General features: G+C 65.2%; 1 protein-coding gene and 1 long non-coding RNA gene across 19 annotated transcripts; both read left to right on the top strand.

Moving 5' to 3' along the window:
- Window positions 1-583: 583 nt before the first annotated feature.
- LOC111774432 (uncharacterized) lies at window positions 584-2,432 on the top strand. Its single transcript, XR_002809428.2, has 2 exons — window positions 584-756; window positions 1,307-2,432. It is a non-coding gene; the product is annotated as an uncharacterized lncRNA (long non-coding RNA).
- Window positions 2,433-8,710: 6,278 nt separating this feature from the next.
- ADAMTSL5 (ADAMTS like 5) lies at window positions 8,711-17,829 on the top strand. Of its 18 annotated transcripts, none has more exons than XM_070272379.1 (14): window positions 8,711-9,156; window positions 9,994-10,061; window positions 10,260-10,315; window positions 10,712-10,778; window positions 10,887-10,978; window positions 11,194-11,254; window positions 11,379-11,487; window positions 12,586-12,713; window positions 13,227-13,338; window positions 13,669-13,755; window positions 13,875-14,038; window positions 14,697-14,904; window positions 14,976-15,047; window positions 15,275-17,829. In XM_070272379.1, the coding sequence occupies exons 2-14, from the start codon at window positions 10,035-10,037 to the stop codon at window positions 16,015-16,017; spliced, it is 1,926 nt and encodes a 641-aa protein (XP_070128480.1). In that variant the 5' UTR covers window positions 8,711-9,156; window positions 9,994-10,034; the 3' UTR covers window positions 16,018-17,829. The 18 variants fall into 18 exon arrangements, with proteins under 18 accessions (XP_070128480.1, XP_070128484.1, XP_070128485.1 ...); XM_070272383.1 differs by having other exon boundaries at window positions 9,025-9,156; window positions 15,390-17,829; XM_070272386.1 differs by having other exon boundaries at window positions 9,095-9,156; window positions 9,994-10,111; window positions 10,214-10,315; window positions 15,390-17,829.
- The last annotated feature ends 242 nt before the right edge of the window (window positions 17,830-18,071 follow it).

The following is an 18,071-nucleotide window of genomic DNA, read 5'->3' as shown; positions in this document are numbered from 1 at the left end:
GACGCGCGGGGCCGGGAGGGGGCGGGCGCGCGGGGGGCGCCGCGCTGGCGCGGGCTCCAGGGACCAGAGTGGCGCTCGCGCCCCGCGCCCCAACCCGCAGCTCCCCCCGGGGCGCGCTCGGCCCGCTCGCTCTTCCAGTCCTGCTGCGAACCGCAACGCGCCCATTTCACGGAGCGGGAAACTGAGGCCAGAGGGCTTATCTCCTCCTCTCCGAGGCCGCCCAGGGAAAGGCGGGTGGGAGGTTGGGGGGGGGGGCTTGGCACGGCTCCCCCCAAAGTCAGGAATACGTGTGACGGTCCGTTTCCCCGCCGAAGCCAAGTCCCCGAGGCCCACATGATAAGGTGGGGTTTGATCGCTTTGGCACTGGGGAGCCACAGCAGGATTCAGAGGAGGAGAGAGAAAGAAACCCAATATCTCTGGGGCTGGTGGGGAGGGGAGTGTGGCCTGGGGGAGGAACCCTGGATGGGGTACAGCTGGAGGTTAGGGAGGGGTCACATATGGAGACACTTGGCAGTGAGAAGGGACAGCATTTGGGGACCAATGGGCAGACACTGGGGTTTGTCACTCCCAGCCCTGGCAGCCTAGGAGAGGCAGTGGGATGAGGGGGCAGTGGGTGGGCCTGGGGTCCCCTGGGAGCCACTAGGGCATCTCTGAGCCGGGCCCCAGACTCAGCGCCAAGCCCTCTCCTTGTGGTCTCTCATTTCGCTCTGACGCCCATCCTGGGACACGGGACCTGGCCTTGTCCCCATTTTCCAGGTGAGTGCACTGAGGCCTGGGGACGGTAAGTGGCTTTCCCAGCTGGGAGCGGACAGCAGTGGGTTTGAACCCAGGTGGCTGCCTCTGGAGGCCTCGGGATTAATCCCCGAATGTTACATAACGCGATGAATGGGGAGGGGCGGGCAGGGCTCCGTGTGGCTGGAATCAGGCCTCGGAATTTTCCAGAGACCAGATTTCGGAATCTGGCCCAGCCATGCCACCAGGGACAGGAAATACCTCCTGAGTTGTCACATGTCCTCCTGGCATGTCCAATGGGGCGCCCAGGGCGTGGGGGACCCTGAGGGGGCCCCGTGCCTATGATGGAACAAGGCTTGGGCGCTTTTTTCGGGGGCCGGCCTCAGCTCTGGGGCTGAGCATTCGGGGCCGGCATGGGGGGCCAGCTGGCAGTGGCCGGGGAGCGGGGGTCCCCTGCTGATGCAAGGCAGGTGCAGCGTGACGGCAGGGGTGCAGCGGGGTTCCGTGCATCTCAGCTGTCAGGCCACGGTCTCCCTGGAAGCTGATGGCCAGAAATCGGCTTCCTTCTCGACAGGACACTCCACCCGAGTGGCGTTTGTTGAGCGCTCGACAGTGTGCGGAACCCGCCCTGGCCCCCGCCCGCCCGGCACGGGTTCACCCGGCCTCGTCAGACAACTGCTGGGAGACGGTCCAGAGTGAACCACGTTGGGGGATCGGGGCGGCCAATGTGAGTCAGCCAGGCCCCTTCCGGGCAGTGGCTTGTCCCTGCCGTAGAAGCTATTATTAGCCCCATGTTGCAGATTTGGAAACTGAGGCTCAGGAAGGCACATGCAAGCCCAGGCTCGCCGGATGGTGGCCGAGCCCGCCTGGAGCGCCGGTCGGTGTGGGCGTGGGGCCCTTGCCTCCCCCAGGACCGTCCCCACAGGCTTCCTGGGCTGGCGGAGCCCTCACACTGGGGCTGGCGGCTGGGCTCGCCGACCCCCGGAAGCTCCCCGGGGGAAAGACGTCGAGGTTCCTGGCCCAGCGCCTCGAAGTCACCTGTCAGCAGTCGCCCTCAGCACAGACGCCAGCTCTGCCCTCTCCCGGCCGCCCGCTGATTTCCTGGCACAGCCTCCGCCGCGGGGCTGGGAGACCACCTGTTCCCGGTCTGCCGCCCCCTAGGCAGGGACCCCTCGGCCAGCACTCTGGAGACAAAACATTTTACAGTAAAAGGATGAACGTGGCTGTTCCCAGTAGCATCATTCACAGCATTCCAAAGGTGGAAATGGCTCTAATGTCCATCAATGAGTGATGGATGAAATGTGTCCACCCACAGCCTGGAATATTACGCAGCCATGAAAAGGAAGTAGATCCTGACACCTGCTCCCACGTGGACGGACCTGGAGGACGTGATGCTCAGGGACGTGAGCCAGACACAGAGGGACACACACTGTGTGGTCCACTCACAGGGGGTCCCTGCAGGAGCCACATCCACAGAGACAGAAAGTGGATGGGGGGCCAGGGGCTGGGGGAGGGGTGGGAGTCAGTGTTTCCTGGGGACAGAGCTTCAGTTTGGGGAGATAGAAAGTTCTGGAGACAGATGGAGGGGATGGCTGCACAGCAATGTGAATGTGCTTCATGCCGCTGAGCTGTGCCCTGAAAATGGTGAGGATGGTGAATTTATGTTGTGTGTTTTATCACATTAAAAAAAATGAAAACCATATTAGTTTCCCCACCTCCCCCAAAGAACTCAGCCTCAGGGGGCTTACTAAAACCCCCATTTCACAGTCGAGTAAACTGAGGCACGGTTTGGGTGGCGAACAGGGAGCATGGCTTTGCAGAGGGGCGGGGCTCCGTGGGCGGCCCGATCTCTGTGCTGACCCCTGCCCGGGGAGCCAGGCCTGGCCGCCCAGCCCCGTGCGCCCACATCCAGGCCGCGGGCTCCCGTCCCTCCGGGCTGCTGTCTCCGCGACCTGAGATGACTCCCCAGACTCAGCAGAAATCCCGGGAGAAGAGCCGGGAGCTTCGCCCAAAATACCTGCGGCAGGTGGAGGGCGGCTGCTGAGACAGCGGGCGCGGGATGCGGGCCCCCGGCTCCCGGGCTGGCGGGGTCAGAGGGGCGCAGCCCCTCCTGCCGGAAAGGGGCCGGGGTAGGGGCGCGCCAGTGGCCAGGTCCCTCTCTGGCCTCCCCGACTCTGAAATGCCCAGGGTGACCTTGGGCCGCGTCCGTGAGCCCTGGCCCCACCTCACAGCTCCCCAGGGACAGGGCCCCGTGAGCAGAGTGGACGGGAGGGGACCCTACTGCTGTGCTCGAGAAACCCCGTGACTGCGGTGGCAGCTGCCTCGAGACTGGCTCAGTGTGGGCGGGTGGGGGACACCCGGACTCAGCTTCCACCGCCGACCCCGCCCCAGGACCAAACCTTGTCCTCGCCTGCCCCAGCCCGTCAGCACCCACGGCTGCCCTCTGTCGCCCTCCAGCTCACCCCACCTTCCTCGCCAGATCCTCTCCGTTCTCCTTCGAGGCCCCGCCTTCTTCTCTGGGTACCCGGGGCTCGATGCTGAGGCCCCTGTCCCTTTTCTTCAGTGATGTTCTCCGGGCCAGCGGGAGACCAAAGTGGGCCACGTGTTCCTCCTCCCCTGTCTTGGTCTGGGCTCCACCCAAAGCAGAGCCTGAGGCAAGGGTTTAGTGCAGAGCAGGAGTGAGGGGTGGGGAGGACATGGCAGGGCAGGAGCTGGTGACCACCATGGACCCCTGCGGAACTGGGCAGAACAGCCCTCACATCTGCCTGCCCAAGATGAGGACAAGGACAGCAGTGGCCCTCCGACGCCCACCCCCCCACTGGCTGGGGCCTCTGTACCACCCAGCAGGGAACAGCTCATGCAGGCGGTCCACACGGCCAATCGGGAGCGATGGGGTGAGACGCGGGATGAGAAGGTGTGTGGGGGGCACCCAGGGAGCTGACACCCCCCCAGAGCAGAGCCTCCTGGGCTCAGCAGCTCGACTCCGCCCTTTGACCGGTGACACTAGAACACGTGTCCACGGCCAGGGTTGGGGGTGGGCGGGGTGGGGAGGGGCACCCAGAGGACAGTCTAGGGGACGCTGCTCTCGAGACGCCTGGTGGGGGACCCGAGGGGATCTGGAGGAGATGGGGCTGCAGACACGATTGGGGCCAGCACGTTGCTCAGGACCCGCCAGGGCCCAGGGTTGGAAACGTCAGGGATGTCAGGGGACACGGAGGGTTTGGGGCCTTGGAGGCTCACAGAACCGGGGGGCGGCTGAGAGCTGGGCTCAGCGGGTGCTCTGGGCCCAGGGGCCAGGAAGTTCCACCTCCTCAGTCAGCAAGAAGCCTTCCAGAAGCAGATCAGATCACGTCCAAATGAAAGCCTGCTGGTTCGCCTCTGTGGCCCTGCCACCCACACACTCGCTCACCCGGGTCCAGCCACCCCTGTCTCTCTGTCAGTCCCATATCCCATATCAACTTCATCCTGACCTCAGGGCCTTTGCACATGCCATTCTGTCTGCCCAAAGCCCTCCCCACCCCCAAGTCTTCACCAGTGGCTCCTCCTCATCTTCTAGGATGCAGGCTAGGGCCACCCTCACCCAGGAGGCTGCCCTCCCCCCCGTGATTCCCTCTGTGGGACCCTCACAGCATGAAATCCCAGTGGGCGCTGCTGCTCCAGGTGGACCGCTCCCCTGGTGACCTCCCGCCCGCCGGACGCTGCGTCGACCTCTATCAGGGACATTGATTGACTCGGGCTGCGTGCGAGGCGCTGTGCGGACAACGAGCCGGCCCGGTCCCCCCAGGACCCGTGCGTGTTTCACCTGCTCGGGCCGTTTTGCCGACTCCGAGGGAGACAGCTTGGCGTCCGTGGGGATCCTGGAACCGAGAAAGGAAACTAGTTGGAAAAAAATAAAAAAACTGGTGGGACCGAAATAAAACTTGGAGTTTGGTCAACAGAAACAATGCTTTCTGATATTTATTCGCAACAGTAACGTGACGATGGCAGTTCCTTGGGGCTCTTGTAACAAATTGCCACAAACTCAGTGATTTAAAAAAGCATGTTGAGGATCTCACAGTCCTGGGGTCAGGAGTCCGACGGGGTCCCAGGGGGCTGAACCTGGGGCAGGCAGGGCAGGTCCCCCCGGAGGCCCCAGGGGAGGAGCGTGTCCCGCCTCCTCCAGCTTCCGGAGGCGCCGCGTCCTGGGCTCGGGGCCCCTTCCTCCTTCCGCACGGCCAGCAGCACAGCGTCTCCATCTCGGCCTCTGACCCTCCCGCCTCCCTCTGCTCAGGACCCTGGGATGAGCCTGGGCCCCGGGAATCCAGGGTCACCCCCATCCCAGGGGCCTCGACTTAACCCGTCTGCAGAGTCCCCTCTGCCTCGTGAGGTGACACACACGTCCGCAGGGTCCTCCCTATACTACTGACAGCAAAGTGTCGACTGACACTCTCTCTAGTGTCTTTGCCACTTTCTATAAATCTGAAATTATCCCAAATAAAACTTTTCTTAAGAAAACAAAACCGGCACTAGGAGATCGTTACAACAAATTCAGACGCCGCCCGTAAGGCCAGGACTCGGGGCGCCCGTGACCCCACCCCGAGGTCGTCGTGGGTTCGTTCCTGTCGTGTCCCGGGTTGGCGGGAACGTGTGTAATTTCTCTCCTGTCAATGACGTCAGGCCACATCGTGTGTCGTTTTTCTGAGTTTTCACCTTACAACGTGCCTCGGATGACCTGCCGTTTCCGGTGACCTCCAGCTGCTCCCGGCCCCCAAGCCATGGGAGGCCCCTGCCCCGGTCGGCCTCGAAGTCAACCCCGTGCTCACTGCGCTCAGGCCACACGGGCCTCCCCGCCGGGCCTGGTCCTCTTCCTGCTCCTCCAGCCGCCTGGCCTTTGCACGTGCTGTTCCCTCTGCTGGGAACACCCGCTCCCTCACACCCTCTTCCATCCAGTGCCCCCTCGTCCTCCAGGCTCTGCCTCGAGTGTCCCCGCCTCAGTCCCCCCGGACCCCTGCCCCAAAAGGAGCTCAGGACACCAGTTCGGACGTGGGTCTGAAGCCGTCCCAGGACCTCCAGGTCTCGGTGTGCGTGACTTCGCCCCTCTGTGTCTCAGTGTCCCGACCCGTAAGGTGAGGGGGAGGATTCCTCTCCCAGGAGGCAGTTGGGAGTGTCACATCAGATAGCGCAGCCCCCAAGGCAGTGGTGACTCGAAGTAGGTGACACACTCAGTCACTGGATCAGCTGTGTGAGGAGAGGGAACTGTTGGGGGCGAGGGTGGTGGAAAGGCTGCTGTTCCCCATTAGTAGGAGCCTCTTGATTAGAAGCCACAGAAACCCAATGTTGCTCAAGTGAAAAATAATGGGTGGATGGCTTCAGGTATGGCTCGATCCAGGGACTCAAACAACCATCTCAGAAATCTGGCCCTTTCCGCTTCCTCCCTCTCTGTTGGCATCTCTTCCTGGGATGGCAGGGAAGACACCAGCAATCCCAGGTCACATGGGTGACCCTGGCTGTGATGGGTCCTCTTTCCTGCTCCATTTATGCTCGTGCCCAGGGACAGCTGGGCAGCTCCAGAGACTCTGGGGGCTTTGGGGCAAGGGTGGCAGGACCACTCCCATCCAGTCTACTCGGGAGGTTGACGTGTCCTGCGGACAACATGGCCAGGCCTAGGGGATCATGGGAGGCCGCAGGGAGCTGGGGAGGGGGACACAAGGAGGCCAAGGCTGTGCGACCACAGAGGGAGCAGGACATCGACTGACCCGCATCCCCTAGGACCCAGGTCCTGGCCCTGCCTCAGGGAGGGGTCCAGGCTGGAGCTCAGGGAAGGAGACCCCGCTGAGCCCTTGGCCGGGGTCTAAGCCGGGGCACAGGGTGGGGCCTGGGACATCCCTGCACCTGGAGCCTCTGAACCCCACAACCCCCCGCCCTGCCTGTGCCAGGTGTCTCCTGCTGCTCCGGGACCCACCGAGGCCCATGGAGGACAGAGGCAGGAGGCTGAGACCCGGGGAAACAGAGGCTGGGGGATGGGCGGGGTGGGCCCGGGACCCCACACCTTCCCCCCCAACCCGCTGTCCCTATTTGGCCATCCCATGAGCATCACGGCCACCACGCGGCGCAGTCCCCGCTGTGTACTCTCCCCACAGAGCATGGTGACTACAGTGTGCGCTTTCTGCAGGACTCGGCGCCCGCTGTCTGCACGCCCTGCCCGGCACTGTGGGCCGGGGCTCAGAAAGGAGGCACAACCGTGGGGGATGCGACTGTCCACGGCGTGGGGCCCCCGGGCCAAGCCGGGGTGATTTCTGATGCCCCCCAAGACCCCAGTCCACGACACAGTACACAGCAGGCGCTCAGCAGAGGGGGCCTGCATGCGCCGTCCCCACTCCCTCTCCTGCCGTGTCCAACCTTGACCTCCTCAAGGTCATGACCACCTCCGCGGATGCTGACCCCCGGGTCACTCTCCCGTCATCTCCCCACACACGCTGCCTGCACGCCGCCCTCCAGGAGCCCGTCCTCCCGCGGACTCTGGGGCCGCCCCCACTCCACCCCGGCTGGCACTCCGGCCCCATCTCTGTTCCCTCCGCACTCAACTCACATCCTGTGACCTCATCCATGACTGTCAACATCGCGGGCGCCGAGGACGCCCACGCGGCCATCTCCAGCCGGACGTGGTCCCCAGACTCCCAGCCTCTCCCTGGCATCCAGGAGGGACCTCTGGTCTCACTCTCTCTCTCCCACCGCCCCCAGCTGTCCCCCTCAGCAGAGGGGACAGCTCCCTCTCCCCGCCCCCTGGCACAGCCCCTACCCCCAGGACACCCGCCACTGCTCCCCACTGGCCCCCACTCCCACCATCACAGCAGCCAAGGGCGGCTTTTCCAAAACAAGAGCATCCGCTCCCACCTCCAGTGGCTCCCAGCCCCACAGCCCCTCTCTGACCTCATCTCTGTCCCCACCAGGCCACCTCCCGACTGTCCCTTATTCTCCGATTCCAGCCTCAGGGCCTTTGCACCTGCTGTTCCCTCTGCCTGGCTGCCCTCCTGTGACAGTCGCCTCCTCAGTGGGGGCCTTCCTGACCCCACCCCGTTGGCAGCGGGCCTGGGCTGTCTCCTCTGCGTGTCTCCATCAGAAGGTGGGATTTCACGCTCCCAGGGGGCCACTTTCCCTGTTAGCCTGACGGGTTGGTTGTCCACAGCGTCCCGGCACGCAGTAGGAGCTCAGTAAATGTCGAATGGACCGCTGGCACTGGGTGACCCTGCTCTGAGCTGCTCCCTGCTGGAGGACAGACAGAGCTGGACAGACAAACCTTTTCCCTGTGGTCAGGGCTGGGAGACCCCATTACTGGCTTGCAAGGAGGGGCCCTCAAAGCTGAGCCTGTGCTGAGCCCAGGGGGCAGAGGGCAGTCCACCCATCGGCCCATTGGTGCCCCCACATCTTCAACCCGCCCACTAGGGAGCACCATGGGGTGACAGGGAGGAGTCCCGAGAGGGGACGGGCAGAGGGCACCATCTGTGTCCCCACGTGGGTGGAGGGCAGCGTGCAGACGTGAAGCCAGGTAAGGCTGGGGTGGTGGGAGCCCTCCATGACCCTGTCCCCGCCAGTCCGCGCAGAGCCAGGGTCCAGCTGGAAGTTTCCGGGCGGAAACCTGCCTGCCCCATTGCCTGGATGGGGAAACTGAGGTCGGAGAGGGTGGGACCTTTGCGCGCCCGGGGAAAGGACCTTCTGGACCCGGGCCTGGCTCCGAAGCCGGGCCGGGCGGGGAGGGCGGGAGGCGGGGTGGGGCGCGTCCTCCGCTGACAGCAGCGCCCGGGAATGCGCGGGCCGCTGGGAGGGGGCCCTGCGCCCGCCCCCCACGCCCGGCCCCCGGGGCTGCGCTTCTCCGCAGCGCGCTGGGGCCCGGCGCTGGGGGGGGGAACCCCAGGATGGGAGCCCAGGCGCGCGGGGTCCTGAGGAGGGTGGCCTCGAGGGAGGGGTAGGGGGAAAGAACTAGGGGAGGGGGGCAGCGGCTGGGAAAGGGGACCCTCGCCGGGACGCCATCGGGGCGTCGGTGGAGAGGGCGCAGCGCGCGGCCTCCTGGCACCGGGCAGGGCGACCTCGGTTCGCGCGCATTCCCGGGCCCTGAGCGCCGCGCCCGGAATAGCAGCCCCGGGGTGGGGGTAGGGGCGGTCATTCCCTCGCCCTGGGATTCCCAAGGTCTCGGGGACGCGGACGCTTGGACTGAGGCCGCGGCCCTGGGGGGCCGGGAGCCGCGCCGGCCACCAGTCCCCTGGCGCCATGGCCGCGCGGGGGCGCACGGGGCCGCCGCCCCTCCGGACCCCGGCCTGGGCGCGCCCCGGGAGGCCGCGTGGGAGGGGCCGCCCCGGGCTCCCCCGCCCTCCCCGCGGGCCCCGCCGCTTCCGCTCGCCCTGGGGCCGCCCAGGGAGCCAGACGCAGCGCCCGGGCTCTGGGTCGCCGGTAAGTCCCTCTTCCCATCCCCCCGCTAGCCCGGCCCGCCGGCGGGCGTCTCCTCCCCCTCCCCGGCCCGGGGCGGGCTCGGGGCTGGCGAGACGGCAATCCCCAGGGCGGGAGAAAGCTGGCTCCCACTACCTCCTGGGTAAACTGAGGCCTAGAGGCATGGCTTGTCGTGCGCTCCAGACGGACAAGTGTAAGTGTCTGGCTCCGGGGTGGGGGCTCTGGGGAGCGGGGAGGGTGGACTTTCTAGCCCCTCATCTTTCATCACCTAGACCCCCCACCCCACAACAGTGCTGAGCCCAGAGGGGGTGTCAGAGGGCCCCGCTCCCCGGTCCAGACTTCCTGCCTCCTGGGCCGGCGCAGAGAGGGGCGGGGATGGAGCTGGCACACAGCTCTGGGAAGAGAGCGGACCCGCCCTGCCGCCCCCCAGGTTCTCAGGACCTGGAGCCACCTCGGGCCCACCCCTGGTGCCCAGGTCCGAATGTCAGAGCCGGGAGGGCCTGCGAACCGGGGAAACTGAGGCTCCCGGGACTTGTGGGGCTGGCCTTCCCTCATCCGGCGCCCCGGACCTCCGGGCTGCGGGACTCCAGCTTGTCCTGCATGTCCTTCCGCACTGCTGACCGCTGGGCAGCCTGGCCCTGGTCCGAGGAGCACTCCATCCCCCTTTGTCGCGGTGCCATGGTCGCGTGGAGGGTGTGGATGGCAAGTGACTTCATCCTTCTCCTGAGAGATGGGGAAACTGAGGCCCGGGGAGGCAGAGTCTCCCCTGCCAGGCCTCCTACCCCCCAGCCCCCACCTCTGTCCCGAGTCATTCCATCCGTGGCCCCTTTCCCTCCACAGGCCACCCTGGGCTCCCTCCCACACCCTCTGCACATGAGGCCATGAGGCGCCGAGTGGATCCAGGCCAGGTCACCCCTCCCTGCCCATCCCCCCACCCAGGGGCTCCCTGCTGCCAAGGGTACGGGGGCTGAGGGGGCCCTGGAGGCCGGGGTGCCGCTGGGGGGGGCCTCTCCCGGGCCCCTGCCCCTGAGTCTGCCCCCACTGGCCGACCCTCCACAAGGTCTCTTTGAGTCCTGGACTGAGCCCAGCTGGTCCCCGCTGCGCAGATGGGGAAACTGAGGCCTGGGGAGGTGGAGCGGCTGGCCCCCGGCCACACTGGAAGGTAGAGGCGATGATGGTGGGGAGCGGGGAGGGGGCCCCCGCCTGGAGACAACTGTGCACTATCCTGGAGGGGTTCCTTCCATCCTTGGACACTGAATAAGCACCTGCTGTGTGCATTGTAAAACAGTAAACAACCAGTAATAGTAATCATCATTTTTGAGCTTTCCCTCTTCATATGAGGTTCTGTGCCCCCCATTTTCCTTACCTGATGGGACAGACCCCTCAAAACTTTCCTGTAAGGGGGAGCTCTATTATCACTCCATTTTTCAGAGATAAGAAGGGAGGCTCAGAGAGGTTAAGTTACTGTCCCAAATCACACAGCCAGTCAGGGCAGAGTGGAGTTCGCCCCCTGGTCTGCTGGCAGCCCCCACTGCAGCGACCCCCTCTGCTCCCCCAGACCCCGCCCCCTCTGGAACCTCCTGCTGTGGACCCTCCTGAGCTGTGGTTTGGGGGGCAGTGCTCAGGTAAGGGGGGGACATGAAGTCAGGGGGCAGTGGGCACGGGGACCCAGCCGGTGGCATGGGGGTGCCAGCCTCCCTCCAGGCTGACCCGGCTGCTCTCTCCCCAAGTAGGGTCCGGGCGAGTGGACCCCGTGGCGATCCTGGAGTCGCTGCTCCAGCTCCTGCGGGCGGGGGCTCTCGGTGCGCAGCCGCCGGTGCATCCGGTGAGTGGGGTCCCTGCCCCCCCCAGCCCCCCCCCCCACTGCCACCGGGCCCCACCCTGGCCACACCCTCCGCCTGCCCACACATGCTGTGCCTTTGAGCCCCACTGAGCCAGCTGGAATGTGGGTGCGGTTGGCGGGGGTGGACGGGGTGGGGGGGCAGGCCGGTGCTGGGGAGGGGGTTCCTGACCACACTTGGGCCGCCCTGCTCCCCCCAGGTTTCCTGAGGAAGAGCCGTGCTGGGGGGACAGCCACGAGTACCGCCTCTGCCAGTTGCCAGTAAATGCTGCCCCTCCCAGCCCCCATCTGCCCTGAAGCTCACCCGCCCCCGCCCCAGGCCCCCAATACACTTGCTGCTCTGTCAGGGTCTCCCAGCCTCTGACCCACCCCTCTCCATCCCCAGGACTGTCCCCCGGGGGCCGTGCCCTTCCGAGACCTCCAGTGTGCCCTCTACAATGGCCGCCCTGTCCTGGGCACCCAGGAGGCCTACCGATGGGTGCCCTTCTATGGCGGTGAGCAGTCTGCCTTCCTGTTGGGCCGGAGGGAACAACCCAGAGCTGGCAGGGAGAAGTGGCTGCCCAGAACGAAAGGGGACTTGGAGGGTTTCAAGGAGAAGGGGGCGTTACCACTGGGGCTTTGAAGGATATGTAGGAGTTGGTGAAGCGAAGGGGACAAAGCGTGTGTAAGGTGTGAAGCGGGGGCAGAGGGAGGCAGGGTGTGTTCTGCACAGAGTTGAATGCCAGGCTGAGGATTTACTTGGAGCTGTAGCCGGAGACCGACAGTTCTCAAACTTACCCCCGTAGCAGGAAATGTTGCCGCACTGAGCTGAAAATAGCAAGTTATATAACTCTGTGCCCAGGGCAGCGCGCCTCCAGATTTACGGGAGACGTGCGGCTTCAGACGCCGTGGTGGGGGCAGACACAGATAAGAAAAGCCCAGAGCGGAGAAAGTTCCATCCGTCCACCTCATGGGTGTTTCTTTCCTTTGCTCTAAGAATTGCAGGAAACCTGCCTCCATCCCACCCCAACAGAGGCCCGCCAGGGCCAGCTTGGCCTCCGGGCCAGGCAGGGTCTGCCAGCCAGGCACAGGGAGCTGGGACCCAGAGGGAGTTTGAGCCAGAGGAGCAGGGACGAGGGCTGTGGGCTTGCGGGTATCTGCCCGTTATGGCCCGGGGAGGGCCAGCGACACACCCAGGCTCCATGGGACTCAGTCAGCACTGCACAAACGCTCCTGATTGGATACCTGGTGGGTGCTGGGCCCGAGTGCTGAGTGAGTCAGCAGCACCCAGATGTGTCTGGCAAACAGTAGATGCTCAGTGAGTGCTTGTGGAATGAACGAATGAATGAAGAATGGGTAGCGATGTTAGGAACGGATATGTAAGGACTCGTAAGATTAGAACTTAACACGGATGAATGAACGCAGCCCCGGGACACTCCCAGGGGGCTAGAGGTGGAAGTCCTGACTCTGCCTCAACCACCATGTGTGGCTTTGGTTGGACTTCTGACCTCACCTGCCCAAGGGGATGGCTGCCTGGGGGAGACTGGCAGGGAGGGGGCTGGAACTCAGATAGAGGTCCCTGGACCAGCCCAGCAACTCCTCCCTCCTCCCAGCGCCCAACCAGTGCGACCTCAACTGCCTGGCGGAGGGGCACGCCTTCTACCACACCTTCGGCCGCGTGCTGGACGGCACCCCCTGCAGCCCGGGTACCCGGGGCCTCTGCGTGGCTGGCCGCTGCCTTGTAAGGATCTCCAGGCCCCGCCCATCCCTCCAGGCCCCGCCCCCAGACTATATTCATTTAGTTCTAGGCCTCGCCCACTCCCCTAGGCCACGCCCCATCCCAACCCAAGGTCACGCCCCTCCTTAGGCTCCACCTCCAAACCCTCCGTCCAGAGCCTGTCCTTCACTTCCAGGCCCCGCCCCCGGCCCAAGTTCTTTCACTCCAAGCCCCGCCCCTCACCCTGGGCCCCGCCCTCAGGCCTAATTTCTTGTATTCCAGGCCCCGCCCCCAGTGCCCGGAGCCCCGCCCCTCACCCTGGGCCCCACCCTCACGCCTAATTTCTTGTACTCCAGGCCCCGCCCCTAGTGGCTGGAGCCCCGCCCCTCACCCTGGGCCCCGCCCTCAGGCCTAATTTCTTGTACTCCAGGCCCCGCCCCCAGTGCCCAGAGCCCCGCCCCTTACCGGAGGCCCCGCCCCCAGGGCGGTGCCAGATGGGGACTGCCTGTGACGTGCGCGTGTCCCCCCACCCTCTAGAGCGCCGGCTGTGACGGTTTGCTGGGCTCGGACGCCCGCGAGGACCACTGCGGCCGCTGCGGCGGCGCCAACGACTCGTGCCTCTTCGTGCAGCGCGTGTTCCGCGACGCCGGTGACCGCCCGCCCCGTCCTCCCCGCTCGCCCAGCGCGAGCCCTTTAACCAGCCGCGGACCCGGAAGCCAAGGCCCGTGCTGATTGGGCAGTGTGCGGCCCGGCCCCCTCTCGCTCCTCGTTCTGATTGGCCATTGCAAGATTGTCCCGCCCTCCCCAGAGCAGATGGGGTTTTAACCCTTTCGCTGCTGCACTTAAGCGCTAATAATAACCCCAAACGCTGGTGGAGCGTTTTCGGTGTGCCAGGACCCACAGTAGCTCTTTTAATCCTCAAGTCCTCCCTCAAAGACACCCCACCCGCACCCCAATACCGTCCTGTCCTCCCGCCCAGGTACCTTCGCCGGGTACTGGAACGTGACGGTGATCCCCGAGGGCGCCAGGCACATCCGCGCTGCCCACCGGAGCCGCAACCACCTGGGTATCACAGGGTCCGAGGGGGGAGGCGCCACAGGGAGACTGAGGCCCGGGGACTCCAGGGTTGGGGCGTTGGGGGGCTGGCGGCCGTCCCTGGGAGCCCGGCTGACCTTTCCCTTGCAGCGCTGATGCGGGGCGACGGGCGCTACGTGCTCAACGGGAACTGGGCGGTCAGCCCGCCCGGGACCTACGAGGTGGCGGGCACCCGCGTGGTCTACACCCGGGCTGCAGGGCCGGAGGAGACGCTTCACGCGGCAGGGCCCACCTCCCAAGACCTCCTCCTGCAGGTGCGGGCGGCCTCTGAGGGGCGCCTGGGCGCGGAAGGGGGCGGTTTAAAGGATCTGGGGGGAGGCAGGGGTCAGAGGAGGGAGGCTGGGGACAGAAGGTCAGAGGGGGGAAGCTGGGGAAAGAGAGTTGGGGGGGCTGGGGACAGATGGTCTGATGGAGGAGGCTGGGGACAGAGTCAGAGGAGGGAGGCTGGGGACAGAGAGTCAGAGTGGGGAGGCTGGGGGCAGAGGGTCAAAGGGAGGAGGCTGGGGACAGAGAGTCAGAGTGGGGAGGCTGGGGGCAGAGGGTCAGAGGGAGGAGGCTGGGGACAGAGGGTCAGAGGTGGGAGGCTGGGGACAGAGGGTCAGAGGGAGGAGGCTGGGGACAGAGGGTCAGAGGGAGGAGGCTGGGGACAGAGGGTCAGAGGGAGGAGGCTGGGGGCAGAGGGTCAGAGGGAGGAGGCTGGGGGCAGAGGGTCAGAGGGAGGAGGCTGGGGGCAGAGGGTCAGAGGGAGGAGGCTGGGGACAGAGGGTCAGAGGGAGGAGGCTGGGGACAGAGGGTCAGAGTGGGGAGGCTGGGGGCAGAGGGTCAGAGGGAGGAGGCTGGGGATGGAGAGTCAGAGGGGGGAGGCAGGGCCATGGTTGAGTGTGGCTCCCCGGCGTGTGACACCCCCCCCAGGTCCTCCTGCAGGAGCCCAACCCCGGCATCGAGTTCGAGTTCTGGCTCCCCCGGGAGCTCTATGGCCCCTTCCAGGCACGGGCGCAGGCCCTGGGCTGGTCCCCGCGGCAGCCGCAGCCTCGGGAGGTGGAACCTCAGGCCCCAGAGTCCCCCATGGCCCCCGCGGCCCCCGCAGCCGGCCCCCCACGGCCCCTGACCCCTGCCCCAGGTGAGGTGGGGCCGGCTGGGGGGCGGGGAGCAGGGAGCAGGGCCTGTGTCCCTGACTGCGCCCCCCCACAGACCCCTGCCCACCCTGCCCCGACTCTCGCGGTCGCGCCCACCGGCTGCTCCACTACTGCGGCAGCGACTTCGGTGAGAGACCCCGACCCCACCCTCACCTGGCCTCTGTCCTGCTGACTTCTGACCCTATCCGAACGTACCCTCAGTTCCTTGACCCGACTCCAACTTGACCCCTTCTTCCGAGCCTCATTGGACTCCTTGATCTGACCCTTTGCCCTAATCTGACCCCTAACCCTTCATTGACCCTGGACCTGACCCTGACCCCAGGCCTCGGCTGACCCCAGTTCCTGTCTCCACAGTCCTCGGGGGCCCCCAGGGCCCCCTGAACCCTGGTCACCCTTGTCTGGCGGTGGGCGCGTGGGTGGGTGCCCAGGATGGAGCGGCTGGCCAGCCTCAGCACCGCCCTGCCCACAGTGTTCCGGGCCCAAGTCCTGGGCCGCCTGCGCCAGGCCCAGGAGACCCGCTACGAGGTGCGTGTGCAGCTCGTCTACAAGAACCGCTCGCCGCTGCGGGCCCTCGAGTACGTGTGGGCACCGGGCCGCTGCCCCTGCCCGCCGCTGGCCCTGCACCGCGAGTACCTGCTGGCCGTGCAGCGCCTCGTCAGCCCCGACGGCACTCAGGACCGGCTGCTGCTCCCCCATGCTGGCTATGCCCGGCCCTGGAGCCCCGCCGAGGACAGCCGCGTGCGCCTGGCCGCCCGGCGCTGCCCTGTCTGAGAGCCTGGACCAGGCCCTTGCCTCGCACAGCAAGAAAGACACACCCGACCGGGCTCAAACTCAACATATTTCCCCTCTCGCCCTGGCTTCCAGGGAGCTCAGAAATATCTCCTGCTCGAAGCTGGGTGACTCCCTGTCACACACATTTAGACACCCCTGCACACAGTCAGATCCACTGTCATAAGCAGGCAGGCCCTGGTGAGGACACACTGAACAGACTCTCTTATTTCCTTTCTCACCCTGGCTGCCAGGAAACTCATTGCTATTTCACACTCAGAAATTTTGTGTCTGCTTTTATTCCCCTTGCCTCACACTCATTTACTTAGAGACACTGTCACAAACCAAGCATGGCCCAGAGGAAGGCTTGACTAACAGGACACTGTGATGTGTCAGTTCCCCTTCTTGCTCTGGCAGCCAGGAAGCTCATCACTGTTTAACTCTCTGTTGCTCTGTGCTCTCCCTTCTCGCTGCCACTTACACACGTACCCTCACGTCTTCAGAGACACCGTCACAAACAGGCATGGCCCCCCGTTCCCCCGTTTTTATTCCTATTTAATTTTTACAAGCACTTTAACAAGGACACGTACTTGGCCACAGAGCCTTGGGGATGCGCTGGTAGTCGGATCCATAATTGCGCTCTCACAGCGCATCCAGGTGTGGTGACGCGCACCCCGTCCCCTCCGCCTCCTGATCCAGCCCACCTCCCTCAGCGTGTCTGACCCTGTGTGTGGAGGGGGGACAGGGGATATATGAGGATGGGGGGAGGAGAGGAGTCAGCGGGGCTTCATAGGCCCCGAGTCCCCTCCCTGTGCCCCCTTGGGGACCATTCATCTCAGGCCTCCCAAGGGACCCCTGCTCTCAGCCTGTCCCCTGTCCTCGTGCCTTTCTTCTCCTCGTGTATTCTTCTGGAGCTGGGAGGGCAGACCTCGACGGCGTGTGAATTGGGCGGTCTGTGGGGTGTCACACAGTCACTCAGCAAACCTTCCCCGTGGGGTGCCCCCGAGGGGCCGCCCTTCTGCCTCCCCACCCTGGATGGGGCGGCTCGCGCTGTCACTGGGACGATCTGCTCTTCTGTGCCATCCGCGGTCCTTTTTCTCTGGGCTGCGGGATGGAGGGAGTGAGGACAGGGTGCAGATGTGTGGGCCTCGATGGGCTCAGCCTCTGACCTTGCAGGTGACTTGGACCAGGCCCCGCCCGCTCTGGGCCTCAGTTTCCCCATCTGCAAGTACCCTTTCAGCCCCTCCCGGTCTCTTCCTAGCGCCTTCCCTAGCCGCGCCTTCATTCACGCATCCTTCCAGCTAGTATTTATTGAGCGCCTACTGTATGCCAGGAACCCAGCAGTGCCTGGGCCGTCCCAGGCCTGGCCTTGTCATCTGCCACCAGTGCTGAAGGTGGAGGACCCCTGGATGCCCCACTCCTGGGGGCCAAGCGGGGTGCAGGTCTGGAGAGAGGCGCGGGGCCAGGGCCCCCCTGGTGGCAGGACACAGGGAGAAGGGATTCCAGCCCCGTCCCTACCATGGGGCCTGCAGCCCACAAGGGACGCAAGTCCACTGGCCCCATGACACCCACTTCTCTCGTTTGCTGTCCCGGGACCGCCCCTCACCACCCGCTGGCCTCCTTCACCAGTGCCCACCCGGCCCCGCCTCCCACCCCTGCCACCATTACCCTGCCCCCCACTGTTAGACCGAGGGGGCCCTCAGCCATGCTAGGTGTGGGGACGTGTCCACCCTCTCAGCTCTGGGATCCTGGGCAGCCGCGCCACCAGCTCTCAGCCGGGCGCCCCTCACCCTCTGGCCGCGGGGTCCGCTCTGGCAGGCCAGCCTGGCGCCCCCTGAGTGGGGGACTTGTGGCCCTGGCTCTTTCCAGCCCCGGGAAGGCAACATTGTATCCAGTTAGTGATGGGGGGGGGGAAACAGTGGGCCCTGGATGTCACAAGGTTTCCTGATCTGCTCTTTAGCTTTAAAAACAATTTAAAGAGAGAAGAAATTGCAATTCTAAAGATTCTCAAATTCTGCAACAAACGTCACCCGGAACCAGAGTTCATGCTGGCCGAGCGAGACCGTGCGCTGTTTGCTGCTTTACATGTAAACACGAATAAAAACTGTGGGCGGTGACACAGAGTGATGGCAACAAAGTGACTGAATTCTGCTTTGTCGTCTTTCCGGCCCCAGCTCTTTGTGCTGTTTACCGTGTCCCAGGAGGGTGCACGGGCCCGTGTGGGTGAGAGCGTGACACAGCGCCCCGGGGACCACGGGGACCCCGGAGGGCACGTCCTCTCCGAGGAGCGGAGTCCTCACTCCAGAAATGGGGATTCTCCCAACCGACTTCCCGCAGGAGGCGACGTTTATAGAGACGTAAAACTGGGCAAGGTCAAGGCCGC

Source organism: Equus caballus, chromosome 7 (genome assembly GCF_041296265.1).
Source record: "Equus caballus isolate H_3958 breed thoroughbred chromosome 7, TB-T2T, whole genome shotgun sequence".
NCBI lineage: Eukaryota > Metazoa > Chordata > Mammalia > Perissodactyla > Equidae > Equus > Equus caballus.
Note: the sequence above shows the minus strand (reverse complement) of the source record. Positions and strands in the feature narration are given on the sequence as shown.